The 22,479-nt window shown below is 45.1% G+C and overlaps 1 protein-coding gene across 1 annotated transcript in view; it reads right to left on the bottom strand.

The window, feature by feature from the left end:
* Positions 1–9,565: 9,565 nt before the first annotated feature.
* The window catches only part of VWA3B (von Willebrand factor A domain containing 3B), a 165,626-nt gene continuing 152,712 nt past the window's right edge, over positions 9,566–22,479 (bottom strand). The window contains exon 29 of the mRNA XM_030570944.1: positions 9,566–9,644. Coding sequence (XP_030426804.1) covers positions 9,610–9,644 — 35 coding nt within the window. The 3' untranslated portion in view covers positions 9,566–9,609. The remainder of the gene's footprint in view (positions 9,645–22,479) is intronic.

Here is a 22,479-nt window from a genome sequence, read left to right as displayed (position 1 = left end):
AAGTGAGGGAGGGGGGTGAGTTTTTGAAGGGAAAGGTGGGAAAGGAGCTTGAAGAATATTGATTAGGAGGCTTTTGTGAGTATGAAGGTGGCACAAAGAATGAAGTCTTTGTTGGGGATGGAGAAAAAGGGAGCTGTTAAGAAAGAGCCTGGGAAAGAGCCCAGAGGAGTGGGAAGGGATATGGGAGGCTCTCAGGGTGGAAAGGTGCAAAATATTAAACAAAACAAGTGTGCCATTTAAAAAAAAATAACAAAAATGGTTCGTATGCTCTTAATTATACACTGGTCAATGCTTTCTTTGAGAACTGACATATACAAACCTGCCCCCCGCCCCACACCACACACATTTGAACTACATAAGTGGCTTATAAACAAGCCTGTTTTCTTTTCATTCAAATAATCATCAAAATCAGGGCTGGATTTTGGGGCCGGCAACATAGGCAACCACCTATGGTGTGGGACTTGGGAGGTGCTGGGCTCATATATTTACAGATCCTAGCATACAAATTTATCATCTTTTATGACAGGGATAAATCATGCATGTAAATCATGCATCCATCTTGTGAAATTGGCTACAAATGCAATAAAAAATAAGGTATTCAAAAGTTTAACCTGTGCAGAGAAGGCACTGAAGATGCTCCTCGCCTGGGGCACCATTTGGTCTAGGGCCAGCCCTGATCAAAATGACAGTTGCAGGAAATACTCTGGTCATTACTGGTACAAGAACCAAAATGTGGATTTCTTTAATGCATCACCATGTTTTTGGGGTTTTTTTCAAGGAAAGTTTCAGCAATGCTTTTTTGTTTATTTTTTTTTAAAGTAGTAGTATTTTTGGTACTGTCTTACAATAATACAGGAAAAGCTTCAGCCACTACACAGCAGAAAAATTTAAATTTTCTTTTTTATTCAGGAAAAAAAATACCATAAAAATACCCTACAAATTTTGAGGGATCAAATAAGACAGTTACAGAGTTAAGATACATTTTCAGGTGAGATATCAAATGAAATGGAGATCTAGTTGACTGGTGAAAGAAAATCTCATTTTTGCCTAAAGGCTGACAGAAATTGTAATATTTTACTTATTAGTTTTATGCAACTCAGTTGTTGGTATTTAAGAATGCAAAACCTGTGCTTGTTTCTGCATGAGGAACACACAGCACCTAGTTGAGGAATGGATGGCTAGAGGGCTGAGAGGGAGTGAGAAGGGGGAAAAATGGTTGCATGATTTTTAAACTTTACTTCTAAAAACTTTTAAAGGTGCTTTTCAAAATTTCAAAGTCCCATTTTCAAACAGATATCACAATCAAGCCTTTTGGAATCTTTTCAAAACAGCCAATAATAAGAAGTGATCACAGATCAGGGTGTGAGCAGAGCAGGCACGGGAGCAATCACAGCTGCAGAAATCAGCATTGAGCAACCCTCAACATCACCTGCTGGGTTTAAGAGCTCACCTACGGGTTCCTCCATCCTATCTGGTGAGCTGGCCAGGCAGGTGATTCAGCTGTGAGCCCTCTGTTGCTCACTGGGGAGGTGGAGCTAGCTGGTCCCCGGTTCAGCTGCAAGCCCTAATTCCTGACATATCTTGTGATAACACTTCTCATCTGTACATCTCACAGCACATTACAATAGTAGGTAGGTTTTATTATCCCCTCTCACATATGGGGAAATGGAGGTGAAGTGACTTGGCCAGGACCACACAGCAGGTGGGTGGCAGAGCTGGGAATAGGGCTCCTATGCTGCCTCCCTTGAGTTCAATTGGCTTTTGTAAGCCATGCCAGCATGGTCGTAAGGGCAATGTGACTGCACAATGAATTCTTCATACTGTAGTCCACAGGAAGTTTTTACTGGTGGGTTCTGCTGAGATTCTTCCAGACACCTTCCACTAAGGACAGAGAAAGGCATCTGCCCTGTGGCCTAATAGAATGGTCTGCGCTGCCATGCTGTAAACATGAGTATCTTCCTTGTCTCAGGCTTTCATTCTATGGCTTTTCAGGGGTGCTTAGTGACTAGGGGGAGAGTGTCTTGGCTTGGAACAGCTTCCCCTCATGCCCTCCCTGAGGGAGAGCAGGAGAGAAGTAAAGAGGAGTTCTCCTGTTTCTTTGTGATTCTGTGCTTCCCTCCGTTACTCAGTACAAAGGGAAGTAAAGTACAGTACAAGCAGAAGGGCACACAGGGACCTGAATCTGCAGACCAACATGACATACACTCCTACCCTCAGAGCCTAGGCGTGCCTCTCAGCAGTGTGTCTGTGGATTTTGAAGGGCAGAATATTGGGAACAGTGAGTGGATGCTCCCAGTATTTACTCATTGTTCCCAATATTCTCCCCTTCAAAATCCACAGACAGCATAGCATGCTCTCCTCCCAGTTTGGCACATTCCCAAGCAAAGATCTGTACAGGAGTTAATGCTGCTCATCCTAATCCACAGCTTTTGACCCACCCCACAAAAAGCAGGTAGTGGTTAGCCTACGCCTTCCAATCTCCTGAGCGATTCATACAGCCAGGGAGCAGGAGGCCCAGTGAACCATACAGAGGTGGTGAGAGGCCTTGCAGATGCCCACAGAACTGCAGAGATTTCCCTGTGGATCCTCAGACTTCACAATTTGAAGGCAATTTGACTCCCAACAGTTCCCCACAGAGGAGAACGAGGCTTTAACTTGTGGAGTTTTCAGAAGTGGGAGGAAAACGTAGTCTTTGGAGAAGTCAGCAAGCAACACTACAGTTTGACTACTGTACCTCTCCTATCAACGCAAAAAGAGCTTCTGCTGTTACTACAGCATCCCAGGAGCATGTTTATTTCATAACTTGCTGTTTGTGACAAACCTACCCTGCAAAGACACCCATCCTGATACTCTAGGAGGTTTTCAGCAACATGCCAGTCAGGTCTGAGGTGTGTGAAGAGGCACAGAGTAGGACTGCTCCAAACAGAATAAATCAGCATTTAATTTAAGTCACTTAACGGGTGGTCCATTACCACACAAGCAGAAGAGGAAAGAAACAAAGCAAGGATAAAAGCTTTTTCCCTAAGGCTCCAATCCATCCTGTTTTATGAAGACAATCACTGTCAGCACCAAGTCTCACTAATGAGTCTTGGAAAATCCAGTTGACAATCCCTAGTCAAATGTTGCTAATCACAGATTAAAGTCATCTCCTTCATGAACTCATAAATTCCTTTCCTTGGCTCCAACAGTAACAACAACAGACTACTAGTTGGTTAGTGTCCTGGCAGAAATATCTGCATATATGAATGGCAGGTCCCTTACTGCTTCCTATAAATACTGCACTAAATCTGGGAGGAACTCAAATAAGAAGGTATATTCGAAAGCTAAAGCAGGTTAATAAATCCAAGTAGTCCCCTGCTGTATTCACCTCATTAGCAAACATTACAATAACCCATCTCAGCATTAAAACAGTAAGCTGTGATGTACGCCAGTCACTGAGCAAAGAGGAAATAGAAAGTGAACAGGATCCTTCCATTTTGTTTTGTTTTAGCCAATCTCATTTTATTTCAAGCTGTACATGTGTGAAGCTCTGGGTGGAGATTATTTGTCACTAACAAGAAATTCATAGATTCATAGACTCTAGGACTGGAAGGGACCTCGAGAGGTCATTGAGTCCAGTCCCCTGCCCTCATGGCAGGACCAAATATTGCCATGAGGGCAGGGGACTGGATTGAACTGATTTAGATCAGAGCCATCAGAAAGTTTAAGTTAAATTTAAAAATAACAGATACAGAGCACTCAACACCTAAATAAATAGCACAATCTTACTCTAGTGCCTAAAATTCCCTACTAACTCTTTGATTACACGACAATACTTACATTTATTTGATTCCCACAAATGGAACACGAAGTACAACAATGATCCCTTCTGGCTTTATAGTCTGTGACAGCAACAATCTGACTGCGGTGTCACACAGTCCAATTAAACACACAGAGCGCTTGGAATATAACCACTGTACAAAATGACCAAGCACCCCCCAAAAAGTTACAGAAATTGGATGATGTCAACTTGACATACTAAATGTGCTAGAATGCCTTTTAAAAATGTACTGCAGGTACTGAAATTAAGAGGCTGCCTCAAATATACTACTGTATTAAATTACACTAGTGATCAACTACTATATAACAAACTATCTGCTGCCTTTCAAAAAAAATTGCATCAGCTCCTTACTTCATACTTTTCCCTGTCTTTCTGTGAATTGGGATTATTTCCCCAGAAAATGCCCTCATTTTGCTTATTCTCTCTCTATTCATGGTATTATCACATTCAGATGTGGGGGCAGAATAAGCCACTGTAGTGTTGTGGTGCAAAGCTCTGGATTAGCAGCTTGCAATGAGATTGCTGCTAATCTTCTGATACCTTTGGTAAGTCAAAGAAATGCCAGTGCAGCTACGTCTGGGGGGAGAGATTGCTCAGGGCAGTGCTGTGCTTTAAACAGAGAGGAACCCCAGTTAACAAAGGTAGGTTGGACAGTAAACAAAAGTACAAACCATATGAAACCTAGTGAGTTTGAAAAGAGCTTGACCAGGCCGGGGGTAGTGACCTAAAAGAACACAAAAGGCTAGGCCTGCCGAAAGCATGTTTAGCTGATAAGGATTAACCCCAGCTGCACCTGCCTATGCCAGGAAGAAAAAAACTGCCTCCTAGACTTACTGGGCAAGTTGGCTGATCTTGACTCTGGCTTTAGTCTAATGATGAGAATGGTTGTAAGGGGAAATTCTTTCTATGGAAAGGTCCGTATTTTCCCACACCTTGCCTAGAGCAAACTTTTCATTTTCCTAGAAAGGCTCAACAGGGGCAACCCTAAAACCTTCAGATCTCTGTTCCAGGGGCACGGGTGGCTCTAGGTATTTTGCCACCCCAAGCACAGCAGGCAGGCTGTCTTTGGCAGCTTGCCTGTGGGAGGTCCCCGGTCCCATGAATTTGGCAACAGCCTGTGGGAGGTCCACCAAAGCTGTGGGACCAGCGGATCCTCTGCAAGCATACCGCGAAAGGCAACCTGCCTGCCACCCTCGCAGCGACCGGCAGAGCGCCCTCTGTGGCTTGCTGCCCCAGGCACGCACTTGGCGTGCTGGTGCCTGGAGCCGCCCCTGTCCAGGGGAGAGAGGGTTTCTCTCAAAACTGAAAACTTCAGGCCAGGAGGCCACTGTACTAATATTGTGCACTTCCCACTTCAGCAACGCTAAGCATTTATATAGTACTTTTCATACAATAATGAATGGAGCCTCACAACACACTGACAGGCAACAGGTAGGAAGTAGTATTCTACTTGTTTTTGTCTATAGATGGAGAGAATGAGGCAACAGTGTACTGTAGGTACTTACACTGAAAGTTTACCAGTCATAGACTACACTGTAAACCACTTTCAGACGTGAGATAAAAACTCATTGGTCTTGCTGCCCAGTCCCCTATTCAGTCCACTAGAAACACCTTTCTCCTAAAGCTGCTGCCTTTGTTCTAAGCGAGGGGTTACCCAATTTGGTTAGCAGCTTGTTCAGGGTAAGCCCCTAGCGGGCCATGAGACACTTTGTTTACCTGAGCGTCTCCAGGTACAGCCACTCCTAGTGGCCATGGTTTGCTATTCCTGGCCAATGGGAGCTATGGGAAGCGGTGGCCTGCTCTATGTTAACTCTCCAGGGGAGATATGTATGCAAAGAACCTCAGAAACTAACAGTTCCGTAGTTTTTAGTACCTGTTCCCTCATACCACACCAGCTATAAAACAAAATTTTGTTTTTCAGGAAATTCTATTTTCCCCACCTTCTCCAAAACTTCACTCTCAGTGTGAATGGTACAGACAGATACATGTGGCTGTAGCACTGTATAAGCACTTTGAGAAGAGAGAGAGAGATTTGTATGCAGGCTTCTGCCATTGAGGGGTACCTAATCACTCAAAGCCCACAAGCCTATGCTATATGCCAGTACAGATTCCTATCCATAACTCATTCATCTGGATCATTTCAATTCACTGAGGATGGAGGAGGAGGAAAAATTCTCACAAAATCTTTTAAAACCGGCTTGGATCCCTATAATTTACACAAACCATCATCATTCACAACTAGACTCCATGTAACTATCAACTTCCTTGATAAAAGGAAATTGTGAGCCAGAACCTCAGCTTCATAAGTGGCTGACTGCTACACCAAAGTCAATGGAGTTATGATGATTCATGCCTGCCAAGGATCTGGCCCTGTGGTTTCAAGAGTGGGTGCTTCTAATCTTCAGCAGCCAGAAGTTAAATGCTTGAATACATATTGCAGGAGGAATAAAATCAAAGGAGGTGGTAGGATTGTAGGCACGTGGAGTCTTTCCACTAACTAAAATAGGAGTTGGAACCAACCTTTGCTAAGAATTTCAAATAAAGCAAATTCCTATTTAACTGGACTTCACTGTGAGCTCTGGATGATCAGCACCTCTCAGGAACAAGCCCTAAGATTGTATTCTAAACTAGAACTACTTAAAAGCCATGCCATTTCATGCTACTTTTCCTAAAGAATTCACACACAGCTGCTCAGCTCACTCAACACTGCCCTACAGGAGGGCTATTAGCCTTCAAAAGATTAATTATGAGAGTTCAGTCCAAAAAAAAAAAAGTGAAGTCCCTTTGCAGGGCAATAACAATTCAGGGGACAACAGCACTTCATGCAAGTCACTGAGCCTTTTCCATTATGGCTAGATTTTATTTATGCATAACATATAGGAATGAACAGTAGAGGGTGTTAGCTTAAAGGAAAACTCCAGTGTACTAGAGAACATATTCTAGTCACTGACTAATTACAAAGAGTAAATCTTTATAAAAAATTCTGAAGTGCAATTTTACTCAGAAGTAGATCAGTAAAAATGACACTATGGAGTAAAAGGTCTATTTTATCTCTGTTCATGGATAGACATGTGCGCCATCTGAAAAAAAAAAATCCTAACTACTAACCCTACAAACTCACCGTAGCCTCTGAGAGGGAGTCAGACTGTGTTCTTTCTTTCTCATGCTTCTTCATCAATAATAAAGCTTCTTCAGTGCAAATTATGTCTTCATTATACCTAGGCACTCAGTGACAACTGTGAAGCCTCTTTGCCTTCAGTGGATTTGCACAGATGGGTCTGACTGGAACTTGACCCTGCAATGTACAGAGCTCTCCTATAAAAGTTCTTGACACCCTCAGTTCCCACTGCTCCAGTAGGAGATTAGGGACAGATTTTTAAAAGGGATTTAGGCACCTAAAGATGCAGCTAGTTACCTAGTCGGATTTCAAAAGCACCTACCACCTAACATCTATTGGGAGCTAGGCACCTAAATGCACCTATCTGCATCTTTAGGTGCCTACATAACTTTGGTGCACATAACACATCACAGGAGCACTCATCACCTTGTAGGACTGAGCCCTAAGCAACCCACTCTGTTCACGTTATACAAGAAGAGACAGAATCCAGCTCACTCTCTTAACTGCATTGGTTTTGCTTTATTAATAGTAGCAAAAAGCAGCGAAGACTTATTTCTGTCACTAACGTCAGCAAATATGATTTGGAAATCACACAACAAGCATATCTGCTGAGTAAGAAGATATCATTTTACATAGTGTATTTTCAAAGTAAAATTGCATTGAAGAGCTTGATTCTCCATGCACTGCTGATGTCAGTAGGAGTAGGCAATATAGACTGAAGAGAATAAGTACTGTAAACAGCAAGAAAGAAGCCACTGTCTTTATAATTCAGCAATTTAACATAAAACTGAAAGAACTGGCTTTGGCATCAGAAAGTTTCAATGTAGGTATTCCCTGATAAATTCTATCATTTAAAATCATTTTTAGGCTTGAATTGTTAAATTAACTATTACATTAATCCCTCAGAAATGTGTAAATAAAGAACTTTCCCTACAGCAGCTCAGTAACTTTCTGGAGTGGGATTTTCAAAAGCACTTAAGTGACTTTGGGCCCAATTCTCAAATGAATTTAGGTGCCTAACTTTCGTTTATTTTAATGTCTGCGTATAAACACCTTTGAGTATTTGGGCATTGGAGCAAGAGGCCTAGTAACATTCAGTGAGAGACTTGTGCTTCTGAGGACACATCAACACCGCAAAAACAAACACACACCAAAAAATCCACACCCCATAGCAGTGAGTCTCAGAGCCCAGGTCAAGTGAATTGGGTTCACAAGGCTCACGCGATGAAGCTAAAAATGGCAGCATAGAAGTTCCTGCTCTGGCTCTGAAAACTGGTGAAAGGGATCAGTCTTAGGGTATGTCTACACTACTGCTGTATTGGCGGGCAGCAATCAATCCAGCAGGGATCGATTTATCGTGTCTAGTCTAGACACGATAAATCAACCCCCGAGCCCTCTCCCGTTGCCTCCTGTACTCCAGCACCACGAGAGGTGCAAGCAGAGTCGATGGGGGAGTGGCAGCAGTTGACTCACTGCAGTGAAGACACCGCACGCAGTAAGTCAATCTAAGTACATCGACTTCAGCTACATTATTCACATAGTTGAAGTTGCATAACTTAGATCGATCCCCTCCTCCCCCAGTGTACACCAGGGCTCAGAGCCCTAGCTCCACCCAAGCAGGAACATCCACTTGCTATTTTTAGCCTTGTAGCTCGAGCCCTGCAAGCCCAAATCGGTTGATCCGGGCTCTGAGACTCACTGCTGCGGTGGTTTTTTTGCAGTGTAGACGTACCGTAAGTCACACAGGTGCTAGTAAAAACCCACCCCCTAATTTTCAAATTTAAAGGCAAAGCTGATTCTTCCCAATTCTTGCATAGTCATACAAGCCCTCTTCTTGTAATATTTAACAGTCTCCCCCTGAGACACATCTGCCTCATTCAGTGGAGGGAGATGGCTGTTTTAATTCTGTAGCTCTGAAAAGAAAAGCTGTTTTAAAAATTCTGTAATATATATAGTACCATATTTCTGTATTACTATAACTACTCACTGAAGTTTCCCTTTAACTAGAATTAGAGGCTATAGTTGGATCCTAGATTCACAGGCATTCATCCACTACAAGTCTTGCATGTATGTGGATATAAACACACACACACACACACACACACACACTTCCCAGAGTAGCTAACAGAGTATTAACTGTTCCCATGCATTTTAGATCACAAGTAGAATTTACATCACAAATAAAATATATTTTCAAATCAGTGGCAGGGATAAAAATCACAGGAATATTATGGATGCTAATGGGAGTCATGAACCTGGATAAATTCCATTTCACTACTTTTCAAATGTAACCCTAAATAATTATTTGTGATCGCTGTGGCAATGAAGAGATCAAGGTTGGATGCCTTTGAGCTAGATACTGTACTAACACATAAGATAACAGTCCCTGTCCTAAAGAATTCACAATATAAACTGACGAAACAAGACACAAACAGCTATAGACAAACATGCAGACAGTGTATAATTGAAGACAATTCCTAACTTCTATTCCTTTTAAACAAAACATTTATTTCCTGCCTTGTATTAGCATTACCTACCTGTTCTCAGAAGTGGCTATGCCAGCTTCTGTAACTAAATGTGTCTGACCTCTTTTCGTTCCTCTGAATTGTTAGAAGCTACAGCGCTGCAGCTTGTCTGAGCATGTAAAACACAGATACAGACAGGTTCACATCTAGGTTGGAAGCAGAGAAGTCTGGGGAAGGTGGTCTGTGGGGAAAAAAATTAGGAATTCTGTTCAGTGTCTCTGAATGTTATGAATTTAAAAGCTTCACAGGTAAATGGCACAAGGATTATTTATGATGTAAACTGGTCAAAACATATTTTTTAAAATATTGATTTCTTCAGTTTAAAAAATATACATTTTTGTTGGGCAGAAAAAGCTCTGCTTATTTGTTACCCACAAAACTCATTACTGAGAAAGAAACTAAACAGATTTCATCCTGCGTAAAACATTGGGACTCCAACATGGGAGAGGGAGCAAGGGATGGCTGGGCTTTTCACATTTTGCTAAAAACAACCCTTTCACTTTGCAGTCGAGGAAGCGTAACCCATTGCCCTGTTGCTGTAGGGTGCATGATCTCTTTCCTGTTGTTCTGCTGCTCAGATATGTTCAGTTAGGCAGAGGATCAATGCCATGAACAAGGGAGAGGAGGAGGGGAAGGCAGCAGCGGCCGTACTCCATTACAGAAATGTAGTGATGGATTATATGGGAAACTGGTGTGTAACCATAGATTTGCCATTAGGTCATGTGGACTGACAGAAAACATCAGGGACTCAACCACTCACATCAGCCAATATGCAACATTTAGACATTTATTTAATAAGATTTTTTAAACACACACATTAGTGCTACAGTCCTATTTACAACTGAATTGTCTGTAAATACATACATACAAAAAAAATATGCCAAAATGCCAAAAGATGTAAACACCCAGACACTTGTCAAGAAGATTATGTGGATTAAACACTTTCCTCTATCTGATAATTAAAGCTCTGAGTTTCCTAAACAAAAGGAGGAAGGTTGATGCTCAAGCTCTATCCTTGAAGGCCATGTGAGCCCAGGGGAGAAGTTTTGAGCTAAAGGGGTTTCCCAGGTTTAAAGCTCAGGGACTGGAGCAGGAAGTGAAAACTGTATATAAGCAATTGGTTTTGTGTGAGATCTGCGAGAGAATCTCAAGGCAGCTGCTTTTTAGGACAAGGCAGTAGTGCATTACCTGAAATTTCTGCAAAAAGCAATTTTCTGTGCCTTGACATAAGTAAGGCCTGGTCTACACTACGCGTTTATACCGAATTTACCAGCGTTAAACCGAATTAACCCTGCACCCGTCCACACAACGAAGCCCTTTATTTCAATATAAAGGGCTCTTAATATCGATATCTGTACTCCTCCCTGACGAGGGGAGTAGCGCTGAAATCAGTATTGTCATGTCAGATTAGGGTTAGTGTGGCCGCAAATCGACGGTATTGGCCTCCGGGTGCTATCCACAATGCACCGTTGTGACCGCTCTGGACAGCCATCTGAACTCGGATGCACTGGCCAGGTAGACAGGAAAAGCCCCGCAAACTTTTGAATTTCATTTCCTGTTTGCCCAGCGTGGAGCGCTGATCAGCACAGGTGGCCATGCAGTCCCAAATCCAAAAAGAGCTCCAGCATGGACAGTACGGGAGATACTGGATCTGATCGCTGTATGGGGAGACAAATCTGTTCTATCAGAGCTCCGTTCCAGAAGACGAAATGCCAAAGCATTTGAAAAAATCTCCAGGCTATGATAGACAGAGGCCACAGCAGAGACTCAACACAGTGCTGCGTGACAAGCGTAATGGAAAGCCAAAGAATCAAATGGATGCTCATGGAGGGAGGGAGAGGGGACTGAGGACTTGAGCTATCCCACAGTTCCTGCAGTCTCCAAAAAACATTTGCATTCTTGGCTGAGCTCCCAATGCCTGAAGGGTCAAAAACATTGTTGCCAGTGGTTCAGGGTATATCTCGTCAATTTACCCCTCTCCCCACCCACACTCAAAGAAAAGGGAAAAAAATCATTTCTCGCCTCTTTTCAATGTCACTGTATGTCTACTGGATGCTGCTGGTAGACGGGATGGTGCAGCGCTAAACAGCAGCATCCCCTCCTCTCCCCTCCCCAGTGGCAGACGGTACAGTACAAAACGACTGATAGCCATCCTCGTCATCATCCCGTGAGTACTCCTGGCTGGCCTTGGTGAGGTCGGCTGGGGGCGCCTGGGAAAAAATGAGAGTGACTCCTAGTCATTTCCTTCTTTAAGCTTTGTCTCCTAGAGATTCAGTCCTGGCAGATGGTGCAATGGGGTGGTAACCATCCTCATCATAGCAGCTGGAGGCTGAGCTCCTCTCCCTCCCTCCTTTCATGTCTAATGGAGATTCTGGACTATCACAGCAGTGGGAGGCTGTGCTCCTCTCTCCCCCACCTTTAATGAGTAATGGAGATGTCCTGCCTGGAATATCATAGCAGCTGGAGGCTGCCTCCCCCTCATTTTATCTCACTAAAAAGTCAGTGTTTCTTATTCTTGCATTCTTTATTACTTCATCACACAAATGGGAGGATAACTGCCATGGTAGCCCAGGAGGGGTGGGGAGGAGGGAAGCAATGGGTGGGGTTGTTGCAGGGGCACCCCCTAGAATGGCATGCAGCTCATCATTTCTGTGGGATATCTGGGGCTCTGACCCGGAGCGGCTGTCTTCTCTGGCTCTCTAGTAGACTTGCCCCACATTCTAGGGCTGGACTGACTCTATTTTTAGACAAAACATAAAGAAGGGAATGACCTGGGGAGTCATTCCCATTTTTGTCCATGCGCCTCCGGCCGACATCAGCGAGGCCAGCCAGGAGCACCCATGACAGCAGCAGATGGTACAATATGACTGGTAACCGTCATCACCAATTTCCAAAGCAGCAGACGGTGCAATAGGGCTGGCAGCCGTCTCTACTACCTTGCAAAGGCAAATGAATGCTGCTGTGTAGCACTGCAGTACCTTGTCTGTCAGCAGCATCCAGTACACATACAGTGAGAGTGAAAAAAGGCTAAATGGACTCCACGGTTGCCATGCTCTGGCGTCTGCCAGGGCAATCCAGGGAAAAAGGACGCGAAATGATTGTCTGCCATTGCTTTCACGGAGGAAGGATTGAGTGATGACATTTACCCAGAATCATCCATGACACTGTTTTTGCCCCATCATGCATTGTGATCTCAACCCAGAATTCCAATGGGTGGGGGAGACTGAGGGAACTATGGGATAGCTATGGGATAGCTACCCACAGTGCAACACTCCAGAAATCGACGCTAGCCTCAGTACATGGACACACACCATCGAATTAATGTGCTTAGTGTGGCAGCGTGCACTCAACTTTATACAATCTATTTTAAAAAATCGGTTTCTGTAAAATCGGAATAATCCCGTAGTGAAGACATACCTTAACTTGAAATAAATAACTCGACTCATTTCTTCGTGGGCATAACTGGGAAGGTGAATGGAAGGTTGAGTTGCCATAACCAGTAGTATGCTGGAGTCAGGATGGCTAGCTAAGATCAGCAGGAACAGCCTAGTATTAGTAAACAAGCCTAAATGTAAGATAAGGTAGAGGTCAGATTATGCATGGACAGAGCATGTTGTGCAGGGATTGATTCCTATAATGTAACCAAGCAAATCCAAAAATGTGTGATGCTATGTAATGGCAATGTAATGTGTAAATGTATATAAAGGAAGAGATTTGCTGTGTAACGCTGAATGTGTGGTACACCCTACACCCACCCCCTATTCTTGAGTTTGAACAACTCAGCATAGCTTTGCTGTATGCCAAATAAAGATACTTGAGGGACAAACTCTGGAGTTGAACTGAGTTCTTGGGAAGCTAAGTGGAAAGAGGTCTGGGAGGCAATCCCAACATGTCTTAAGGAGCAGTCGCTTTGTCTCTGTCTGTTTTGGGATTCTTTTACATTATAATTCTGAATTCTAAAAAATAAAGTAGTGATACTTTGCAGCCCTTCAGCAAGATAATTTATGTTTATTTAATTTCTTTGTGTTTAATGCTGTAAACATAACAAATACAAGCATTGAAATGTGTTACATACCCTACCTGGGTGGTTGGTTCATAACAGTACCACCTGTACCAGCTAGAAGAGTTATTCCTTTAGCTCAGAGCATAGGCAGCGGATGAACCCCCGCTTTGGGGAGGCTAACTTGCTGGATGCACCTCTTCTGCCCAACGCCCCGCCCCCGGACCACCAGAGCCCCAAACCACCCACCCACACACACACCAGGAGGAACCCTGCGGCCTGCCTACCCCAGCTATGCTGGGCTTCTCCTCTCTCCGCCCCCATCAGTCCAGTCCCAGCCATGCTGGACCGAGCCACTGCCCCCACCCCCGAGCCGCCGACCAGGCCAAGCCACCAGCCTCCCTGGACAGGCTGAGCACCAGGGCGAGCCATTGGCCCCCTGAGCTGCTGGGTCAGCCTCAGCCATGCTGGGGCCTGGACTGAGACGCCTCATGGAGGGGCCAAGCTGCCAGCCCCCCCAAGCCAGGATACCAGGCCAAGCCACCAGCCACAGCTCCGCCAAGCCACTTCCCCCACTCCCCGTGCCCAGCCAGCCCAGCACGTCTGAGCGAGCTGCCTCACTCCCTCACCAGACCCTCCACCCATCGCTGGCTCACCACATTCCCTCCTACTGGGTCAGTGCTCTGGAACTACTCCATACAAAGCCAGTCAGGACTCTGGAGGACCATGCCTCCTCTCTCTGAGCATACTGTCTCCAGGGCAAGAGGCTTACACAGCTTCGACCATCCTAGGTCTGACCTCGGAGCATTCAGCACACATTCCCCTTCCACACCGAGCACACCCTGCAGCATGTCTGCCCGGGCTGGGCTCCTGGGAAAGCCAGAGGGTCCTGGACCCCAACTCCGCAGTCAGACGTGACTCTCAGCCAGCCAGTAAAACAGAAGGTTTATTAGTCAACAGGAACACAGCGTAGAACAGAACTTGTCAGGACAGAAATCAGTGACGTTCGGTCAAGTCCATCTTTGGGGAAGGGAGCCCAGAGCCAGGGCTCTGGTCTTCCCCGAGCCCCAAGCCAGCCGAGACTGACTCATTTCCAGCTGCCTGGCCCGTTGCTCCTCCTCCAGCCTTTGTCTCACTTCCTGGGCCAAGAGTCCCCTGGTCGCATCCCCTTCCTGGCTCTCAGGTTATGAAGGGGCAGCTATAGCATTGGTGCAGACAGCTGGAGCAGCCTCCGCAAAAGTCACACCCCTTATTCCCACCACCTAGACATTGATGCAATACACAGGGAAACTGAGGCACACACTACATTCATGCAAAACAGTAAGACTCACACAGGCTCACATACAACATAAGGTAAAATCCCCACTACATCACATCTCTCCCTCCTTTGAGACTGAACTGAGCAGGGTCACCTTAGCCAGTGACCTAGGGAAGTTCAGGCCCCCATCTCCAGGAAAAGCATCAGCTATAACATTTGTACTCCCCTTAACGTGTACCACCTCCAACGCATAATCCTGGAAGGACAGGCTCCACCTCAGGAGCTTGGCATTGGCCCCTCTCAACTGGTGCAGCCACGACAGGGCGAGTGGTCCAGGTACACATTGAAGTGCCCAGGGATAGCTCTAGCATTTTTGCCGCCCCAAGCACGGCAGTCAGGCTGCCTTTGATAGATTGCCTGCATTAGGTCCGACAGTCCTGCGGCTTTGGCGTACCCACCGCCAAATTGCCGCTGAATCTGCAGGACTGGCAGATCTCCCACAGGCAAGCCACCCAAGGCTGTCTGACTGCCGCCCTCGCAGGGACCAGCAGGGTGCCCCCGGCGGTTTGCCGCCCCAGCCACGTGCTTGGAACGCTAGTGCCTGGAGCCGCCACTGGAAGTGCCACCCAAATAGATCCAGCTCCAGCCTTTTAAAAGCCCACTCCATGGCCAGGCACTCTTTCTCCCTGTTCCCGGGGCAGCAGCTTCCTGCTCAGTACATGATGTGGTGTTTCTCCCCCTTTGCATCGGCCTCCCTCAGCACCGGGCCCAGCCCTGTGCGTGGGGCATCAGTGAACACCATAAGAGTCTTGTCAAAGTCTGGGTTTCCCTGCACTGGGCCCTTGACCAGATCCTCTTTCAGTGTGCAGAGAGCCCTCTGGCACTGCTCAGTCCAGACCTTACCCTTCTTGCATAGCTTAGTGATGGGAGCTGACACAGAGCCCCGGCATCCCAATAAAGACCTGGGCCTGTTTCTTAGTTTCTTATTATGCTTTGTGAGGTATCGTTTGAAAACTAACAACATACTGGTCAATAATATCATTGTGAAATATCTGTTAGAATGTTATATAAGAATTTAAGTACTCTCTGTATAATGTTAATGGACCATGTTTAAGACCAGATAGCCTAGCCTAGATAAAGGTGACCAATAGGTTTGTCCTAGACAAAGGAATGTGGGTTTACCTCAATTTACACATTAGCAGTAAACAAAGCCCTTAAGCTAAACCAGTGGGAGTTATCCTGAGACTGAACTTGAGGGCGTGGCTACACTTGCAGATGTAGCACACTTTGAGTTAAAACAGCCTTCGCAGAGCGCAGTAGGGAAAGCGCTGCAGTCTGTCCACACTGACAGCTTCAACCGCACTGGCATGGCCACATTAGCAGCTCTTGCAATGGCCACAGAAAGCAGTGCATTGTGGTAGCTATCCCAGCATGCAAGTGGCTGCAACATGCTTTTCAAATGAGGGGGACGGGGTGGAGAGTGACAGGGAGTGTGTTGTGTGTATGTGGAAGGAGAGAGAGTGGGTCTTTGGGGAGCTGAGAGCGGGTCAGCATGCTGTGTTGTAAGTTCAGACAGCAACAGCCCCCCCCTTCTTCCGCCACACACACAGCATTCCACAGTAATGATTGCTTTGTCTCGGAGCAGATAAGCATGCTAGCTGTCAGAAACGGAGGTTTCAAAGGGCATATCAGCATGTCTGCAATGATTCCAAAACAATGACAAGAGTGGGATTATGGGGATTATGGGACGTTTCCAGAGGCTGATCAGAGCGCACTAATGCAACACCTCGTTCACACTGACACCTGGGTGTTTCAGTCAATGTGCACCAAGTGTTAATCTTCTTGCCAAGGTGGAGCACCAGCAGCGCTGTAGTCATGGAGTCAGAATGCTCTACGTGCCTTGCCAGTGTGGACAGGTAGTGAGCTAGGGCACACAGGGCTGCTTTAATGCGCTCTAACTCGCAAGTGTAGCCAAGCCCTGAGAGACAGAGAATTAATGTGGTTCCTCCACCCCAGAGAGACAGAAGAGACTGAATCCCCATGAGGCGTTCCTGAGTTTTAGGACAAAGACAATTCCTTTAGGAATATAAGGGATAGAGATTCCATCTTGAACTTTCACTTTAAGGCAGGGGTCCCCAACGCGGTGCCCGCGGGTGCCTTGGTGCCTGCGGGGGCATCTTAATGCGCCCGCATCCTGGCCCCCAGGAGAGCACCCACCGAAATGCCAAATTTCAGCAGCGACGCCTCTCAATGATGCCGCTTACTGTTGACAAGTGACATCATCAAGAGGCATCGCCCCCGAATTTCGGCAGGGACGCCTCTTGATGATGATGCTTGTCGATGGCAAGCAATGTCATCGAGAGACGTCGCCACTGAAATGCCGCCGAAATTCAGCGGCATTTCGGCGGGTGCTCCACCGCCACAGTAGTCCTTTGGCTGGCACCCGCCAGCCAAAAAGGTTGGGGACCACTGCTTTAAGGAAATACATAAATCAAGCAATCTGATCTCTGTGGTGGGTCCCGGACTGACCGGCCAATAAAAAGCTGAAAAAAAGACTCTGAGTGAGAGAAAAGCCATCTTGAACAAAGACTATTTTGCTAGATTAAGTTTTAGGCTTTTATATGCATGTTTTCACCTTTATTTGGTTTTAACCCAGGGCCGCCCAGAGGATTCAGGGGGCCTGGGGCAAAGCAATTTCAGAAGCCCCTTCCATAAAAAAAAGTTGCAAAACTATAGAATATTCTTGTGCAGTTCTCTGTGGGGCCCGGGGCAAATTGCCCCATTTGCCCCCCCTCCTGCTCTGGGTGGCCCTGTTGTAACCATCTCTGCTTGTGGGGGTTTTTTTAAGCTTGGTATCACTTAATCCATGCTCTTTTGTTAATGGACTTGTTTTGCTTTCATCATAAATCATCAGAGCTAGGTAAGTTCAGTAAAGTGCGTGCTTCTAGTAAAGCAGGTTGAAATGCTGTTCAGTCTTTGTCGAGGCAGCAAACCTAATACCTTCTCTGCGAGGATCCAGTGACAAGGACTGGACCCTGCAGGAGGATATGGTGGGACAGTTTCAGGGCTGGAAGGGTACTAGGATCAGCCTGTAAAGAGTATCCAAGTTGAGCAAAGCCAGCCAAGGTGAGGCTTGTTGGCTGCTGGCAGGCTATTGAGGTCAGACCTCTGAACCAAAGCTGCATAGTCACAAGACACCCAGGGTCACAAGGCAGATGTTGACTAAAGCCCTTACTGGCCTGGGTGAAGCCCCAAATGTCTCATCTATCTAAACACACCTATTTTAGACTAAAGAAAACAAGAAAGAATAAAAAGAATGCCCCCGAGATGGCACAGCATGCATCACTTCTGCAGTATGCTTCAGAGAACAAATAGCTGTTATCTCTGCAGAGAGACAGAGATCTGAAAAATTGAAGCTTCAGTATACAGACACCATAATCATTTTAGGTAACACAGCATAAGTAGCCCAGAGGTAAAAGTAAGTCGGTCAGGTCCGGTATGGCGTACCGGCAAGAGCCAGTACACCGTGCTGGACCGCATCGACTTCCACGGTGGGGATTGAAAGGGCTCTGGGCTGCCCCTGGCTGCGGGCAGCACAGAGCCTTTTAAATCCCAGCCTCAACTCCGGCGGCCAGGCTGGGGCTGGGATTTAAAGGGCTCAGAGCTCCCGCAGCTGCGGGCAGCCCAGAGCCCTTTGAATCCCAGCAGCGACTCTGGCAGCTGGGCTGGGGACAGGATTTAAAGGGCTCAGGGTTCCCCTCAGTGGCAAGAGCTCTGGGACCTTTAAATCCCTGCCCGAGCCTTGCAAAGCTTGGGGTTCTCCCTGGAGCCCCGGGCCCCTTAATTTGCCCCTGACCCCAGGGGGGCTCCCAGCCACCTCTTCAGCTGGGAGCTCCTGGTTGATTTAAAGGCCCTGGGTCTCCCAGCCACAGCTGGTGCCCCAAGGCCTTTAAATCTTGAGAGGCCTCGCCTCTTCTGGATGAGGCCATGCCTCTTCTGGATGAGGCCATGCCCCTTCAGGATTCCGGCAGTACCCATAAGTCCTGTAAATTACTTTCACCTCTGAAGTAGCCTGAACTCATGCCATAATATTTGCAAAAGCCTTGGAAAACAATGAAACTTAACATCAGACTTCTGCTCTATTGCCTCCTGGCGGGTCGTAAGTTCAGGAGCCGCAGGCCACCAATGAGAACATCCTTCTGCTAGAACCCACCAAACACATATGGGAACTGCTCAAGTGCCCTAGTTAATCTCAACTGCTGGGCAAGAACACAGGGACAGAGACTGTCTCTAAAATACACAGGGACCCAAACCATAAAGGTCTTTGTAGATCAAAATCACCACTTGCAATTGCACCAAGAGGCCATGCACTCTCTGGAGCACAGGTAAAAGGCCCCTGGTGAGAAGTACTCAGGCAACCACCTTCTGCATCAGCTGAAATTTCAAAGTGTTCCTCAGGAGTAACTCTAAATAGCGCATATGGTAACAATCTAGTCTGGGGACACGGCGGAGCTTGACAAGTGGAAATCTGATAGTATTTACTCATCTTAGACACTACAAAACTTGAAACAGCTCACATTCATCTGGAGTCATGTTTAATCATGAACACAAACTTTATCACAGGACCATAGAAAATGTTGCCAAAGTTTGTGAATGTTTTGGATGGGATGATAAGCGATTAAAAAAAACTTAATTGTGATTAATCGCATGATTAATCACACTGTTAAACAATAATAAAATACCATTTATTTAAACGTTTTTGGATGTTTTCTACATTTTCAAATATATTGATTTCAATTACAACTGAGAATACTTTATATTTATTTTTTATTACAAGTATTTGCACTGTAAAAAAAAAAGAAATAGTATTTTTCAATTCACTTAATACAAGTACGGTAGTGCAATCTTTTTATCATGAAAATTAAACTTACAAATATAGAAATATGTACCAAAAATCCTGCATTCAAAAATAAAACAAATGTAAAATTTTAGAACCTGCAAGTCCACTCAGTCCTACTTCTTGTTCAGCCAATTGCTCAGACAAACAAGTTTGTTTACATTTGCAGGAGATAATGTTGCCTGCTTCCTGTTTACAGGGTCACCTTAGAGTGAGAACAGGCATTCACATAGCACCATTGTAGCCAGTGTCACAAGATATTTACGTGCCAGATGAGCTAAAAATTCATATGTCCCTTCACACTTTAACCACCATTCCAGAGGACATGCGTCCATACTGATAATGGGTTCTGCTGAATAACAGTACAAAGCAATGCGGACTGATGCATGTTCATTTTCATTATCTGAATCAGATGCCACCAGCAGAAAGTTGATTTTCTTTTTTGGTGGTTTAGGTTCTGAAAGGGGTAGGACTGAAGATTGTCTTGGCTGGAGGGCCAACACACTGCTACCTCAGACTTCGCAAGAAACGATGACCTAAAAATGGAAAGCTGCAACTGAGTGAGTTGTGCCCTGATGCACCCAGAGACAATCCAGTCACATTATCCAGATGGCAGCATATTGTAGGTGGCCCTGTGTCCACATAAAGAACAGGTTTAGTTAAACTGCTCAGAGCAACATCACATCACTTTCTGTGCAATGTGACTCCCATTAGAAGGGTCAGCCATGTAGCTAATCGGAGTTCAGTCACAGATAGTCAGCCAGTTAGAGCTTAGCAAACAAGGTGGCAGTTTGCCATTTGCTGGGGATAGGGAACTGAATGGAGTATGGAGGGAAAGACTCTCTATATATCTTCAGGGACTGGGTCAAAATTTCCTGCAGATCCCTCTTTCATGGAGCTGCCACTTTTGCATGAAGGAAAGAAAATGCATTTGAAATCACAGTTCTGCAATCTGAATGCCAGATTACTGGTAAGCATTTTTCTTTCATGCCTTTATGGTTCTACAAAGTAGCCTGGTGTAATCTTCTTATTTTTTCCCCCTTCCTTTGAAGCATCAGTAGATGATTAGTGCCCACTGCCAGAGGCAGTACCTCTGACTTAAGGATCAGAGGTCTGATCCAGAATGACAAATCCTATAGTATGTTCCAGGCAGGTAGGTTAATGTGACAGCTTCTTTCTCAGATTCTCTTTTCTTACCAGAGAGAAACAGCAGAGTACACAATGAGTAAGATCTTGATGGTCAGCAGGGAATTACACAAGGGAGATTGAGAAACATCTTACTAACCGGGCACCATATTAACACTTGCATTCTTATCATAGATCAGTAGAAAGGTGACAAATGAAAACATATCCTGCTGTGCATGTTCAGTGCTGTGTGAATCCCAGTTCAGAACTTAAAACATGCAGATTAAATTGGCCAGAACAATAAAACAGTATAAATCATGTAGACAGTTTCTAGACTTTATGAGAAATAATGAAACAAAAAAGTTTAACTAAATTGACAGAAAATCCTTCAGGGGTTGCAATAGGTAGAATTATCCCATGAAAGGTGATCTGAGGGGTCAAACTACAGACCCAGAAAGGAACAACAATGTGGACCCTTAAGACAAAAACAGGGAAGATCATCTATCACTTTCCATATCTCTACAATAAATCTATTCTTAAAAACTAGCTTCTGTCTAAAGTGCCAATAAAGATCTATGAACAGTCCTTTATGAACTATGATCCCGCAAATGCATTGATTACACTTCCAGTTCTAAGACTCCAGCAGGGTAACATTTTGCTTTATATTTCTCATGCATTAGGACTACATCCAGTAGAAAATTGTAGTTTCTCCCTGGGCCAAGTTTTCAAAGGAGCTTCAGCCTTTGGTTGGTACACAACTTTGCATATGCAAGTGTTTGCTTGTGCAGTTATTTTACACAGTATCACTCAACTATTTACGACAAAATGTGTGTGCAAAACTCATCTGTAGACACTTTTTGTATGCCGTAGGATTGCATATGTTGGGCCAGATTTTTAAAAATGCTTAGTACCCAAAAATGGGGCCCACTTTTCAAAAAAAGAGCTCAGCTCCCATTTAAGCACCTAAATGTAGTGGCCAAATTTTCAAATATGGCCAGCACCCCCTAGTTCCCATGAAGACTTTTCTCTCTTTGATAGCAATGGGAGCTGCTAGGTTCTGAGTAGGGCTGGTGAAAATTTTCCATGGGTGGGAGGGGGAATGGATTTTCAGTTAAACAATTTTTCTGTGAAAGGTGTCTGTTTCAATTCCATCTCTTTTTGTAAAAAAACTGAATGCCTGAAAACCAAAATATTTTGGCTGAAAACAAAATACTGTTTTGGATACGGTACTGCAGTGTGCATGATGGGAGTTATAGTCTGCTGGTTTCATATTCCCATTCTCTTCTATGGACCAAGCTTCCCAGCTGGATTACATCTCATGATGTACTATGCCTGGGGACTCCCATGATGCACCTTCACCTCCCCTCTTCAAGAGGGAAGGGGAAGGTGCATCATGGGAGATGTAATCCCATCAGGGAGTCCCACCTATAGAATAGCATGGGGGCAAGAGGTATCTGAACTACAACTCCCTTGAGGAAGCACAGTAGCATTTCTGAGCTGAAATTTTTTGGTTTTGAATTTTTACTGCAAAAAATAAAAAAAAATTCCTGCAAAATTTAGATGAAAAGATTTTTTTTTCATTTTCATCAACGTTTTCCACAGAATCCCCATCCCGCCAATCCATTTTCTGAGTAGCTCCAGCAAATCTGGCCCATAAATTCCACCTACTGCAGGCTGACGTGACTGCAGGTTCAATGCAGTGAATACACAAAGAGAAACCACATTTTGAAAATTTG

This window comes from Gopherus evgoodei, chromosome 1, assembly GCF_007399415.2.
Source record: "Gopherus evgoodei ecotype Sinaloan lineage chromosome 1, rGopEvg1_v1.p, whole genome shotgun sequence".
Classification (NCBI taxonomy): Eukaryota; Metazoa; Chordata; order Testudines; family Testudinidae; genus Gopherus; species Gopherus evgoodei.
Note: the sequence above shows the minus strand (reverse complement) of the source record. Positions and strands in the feature narration are given on the sequence as shown.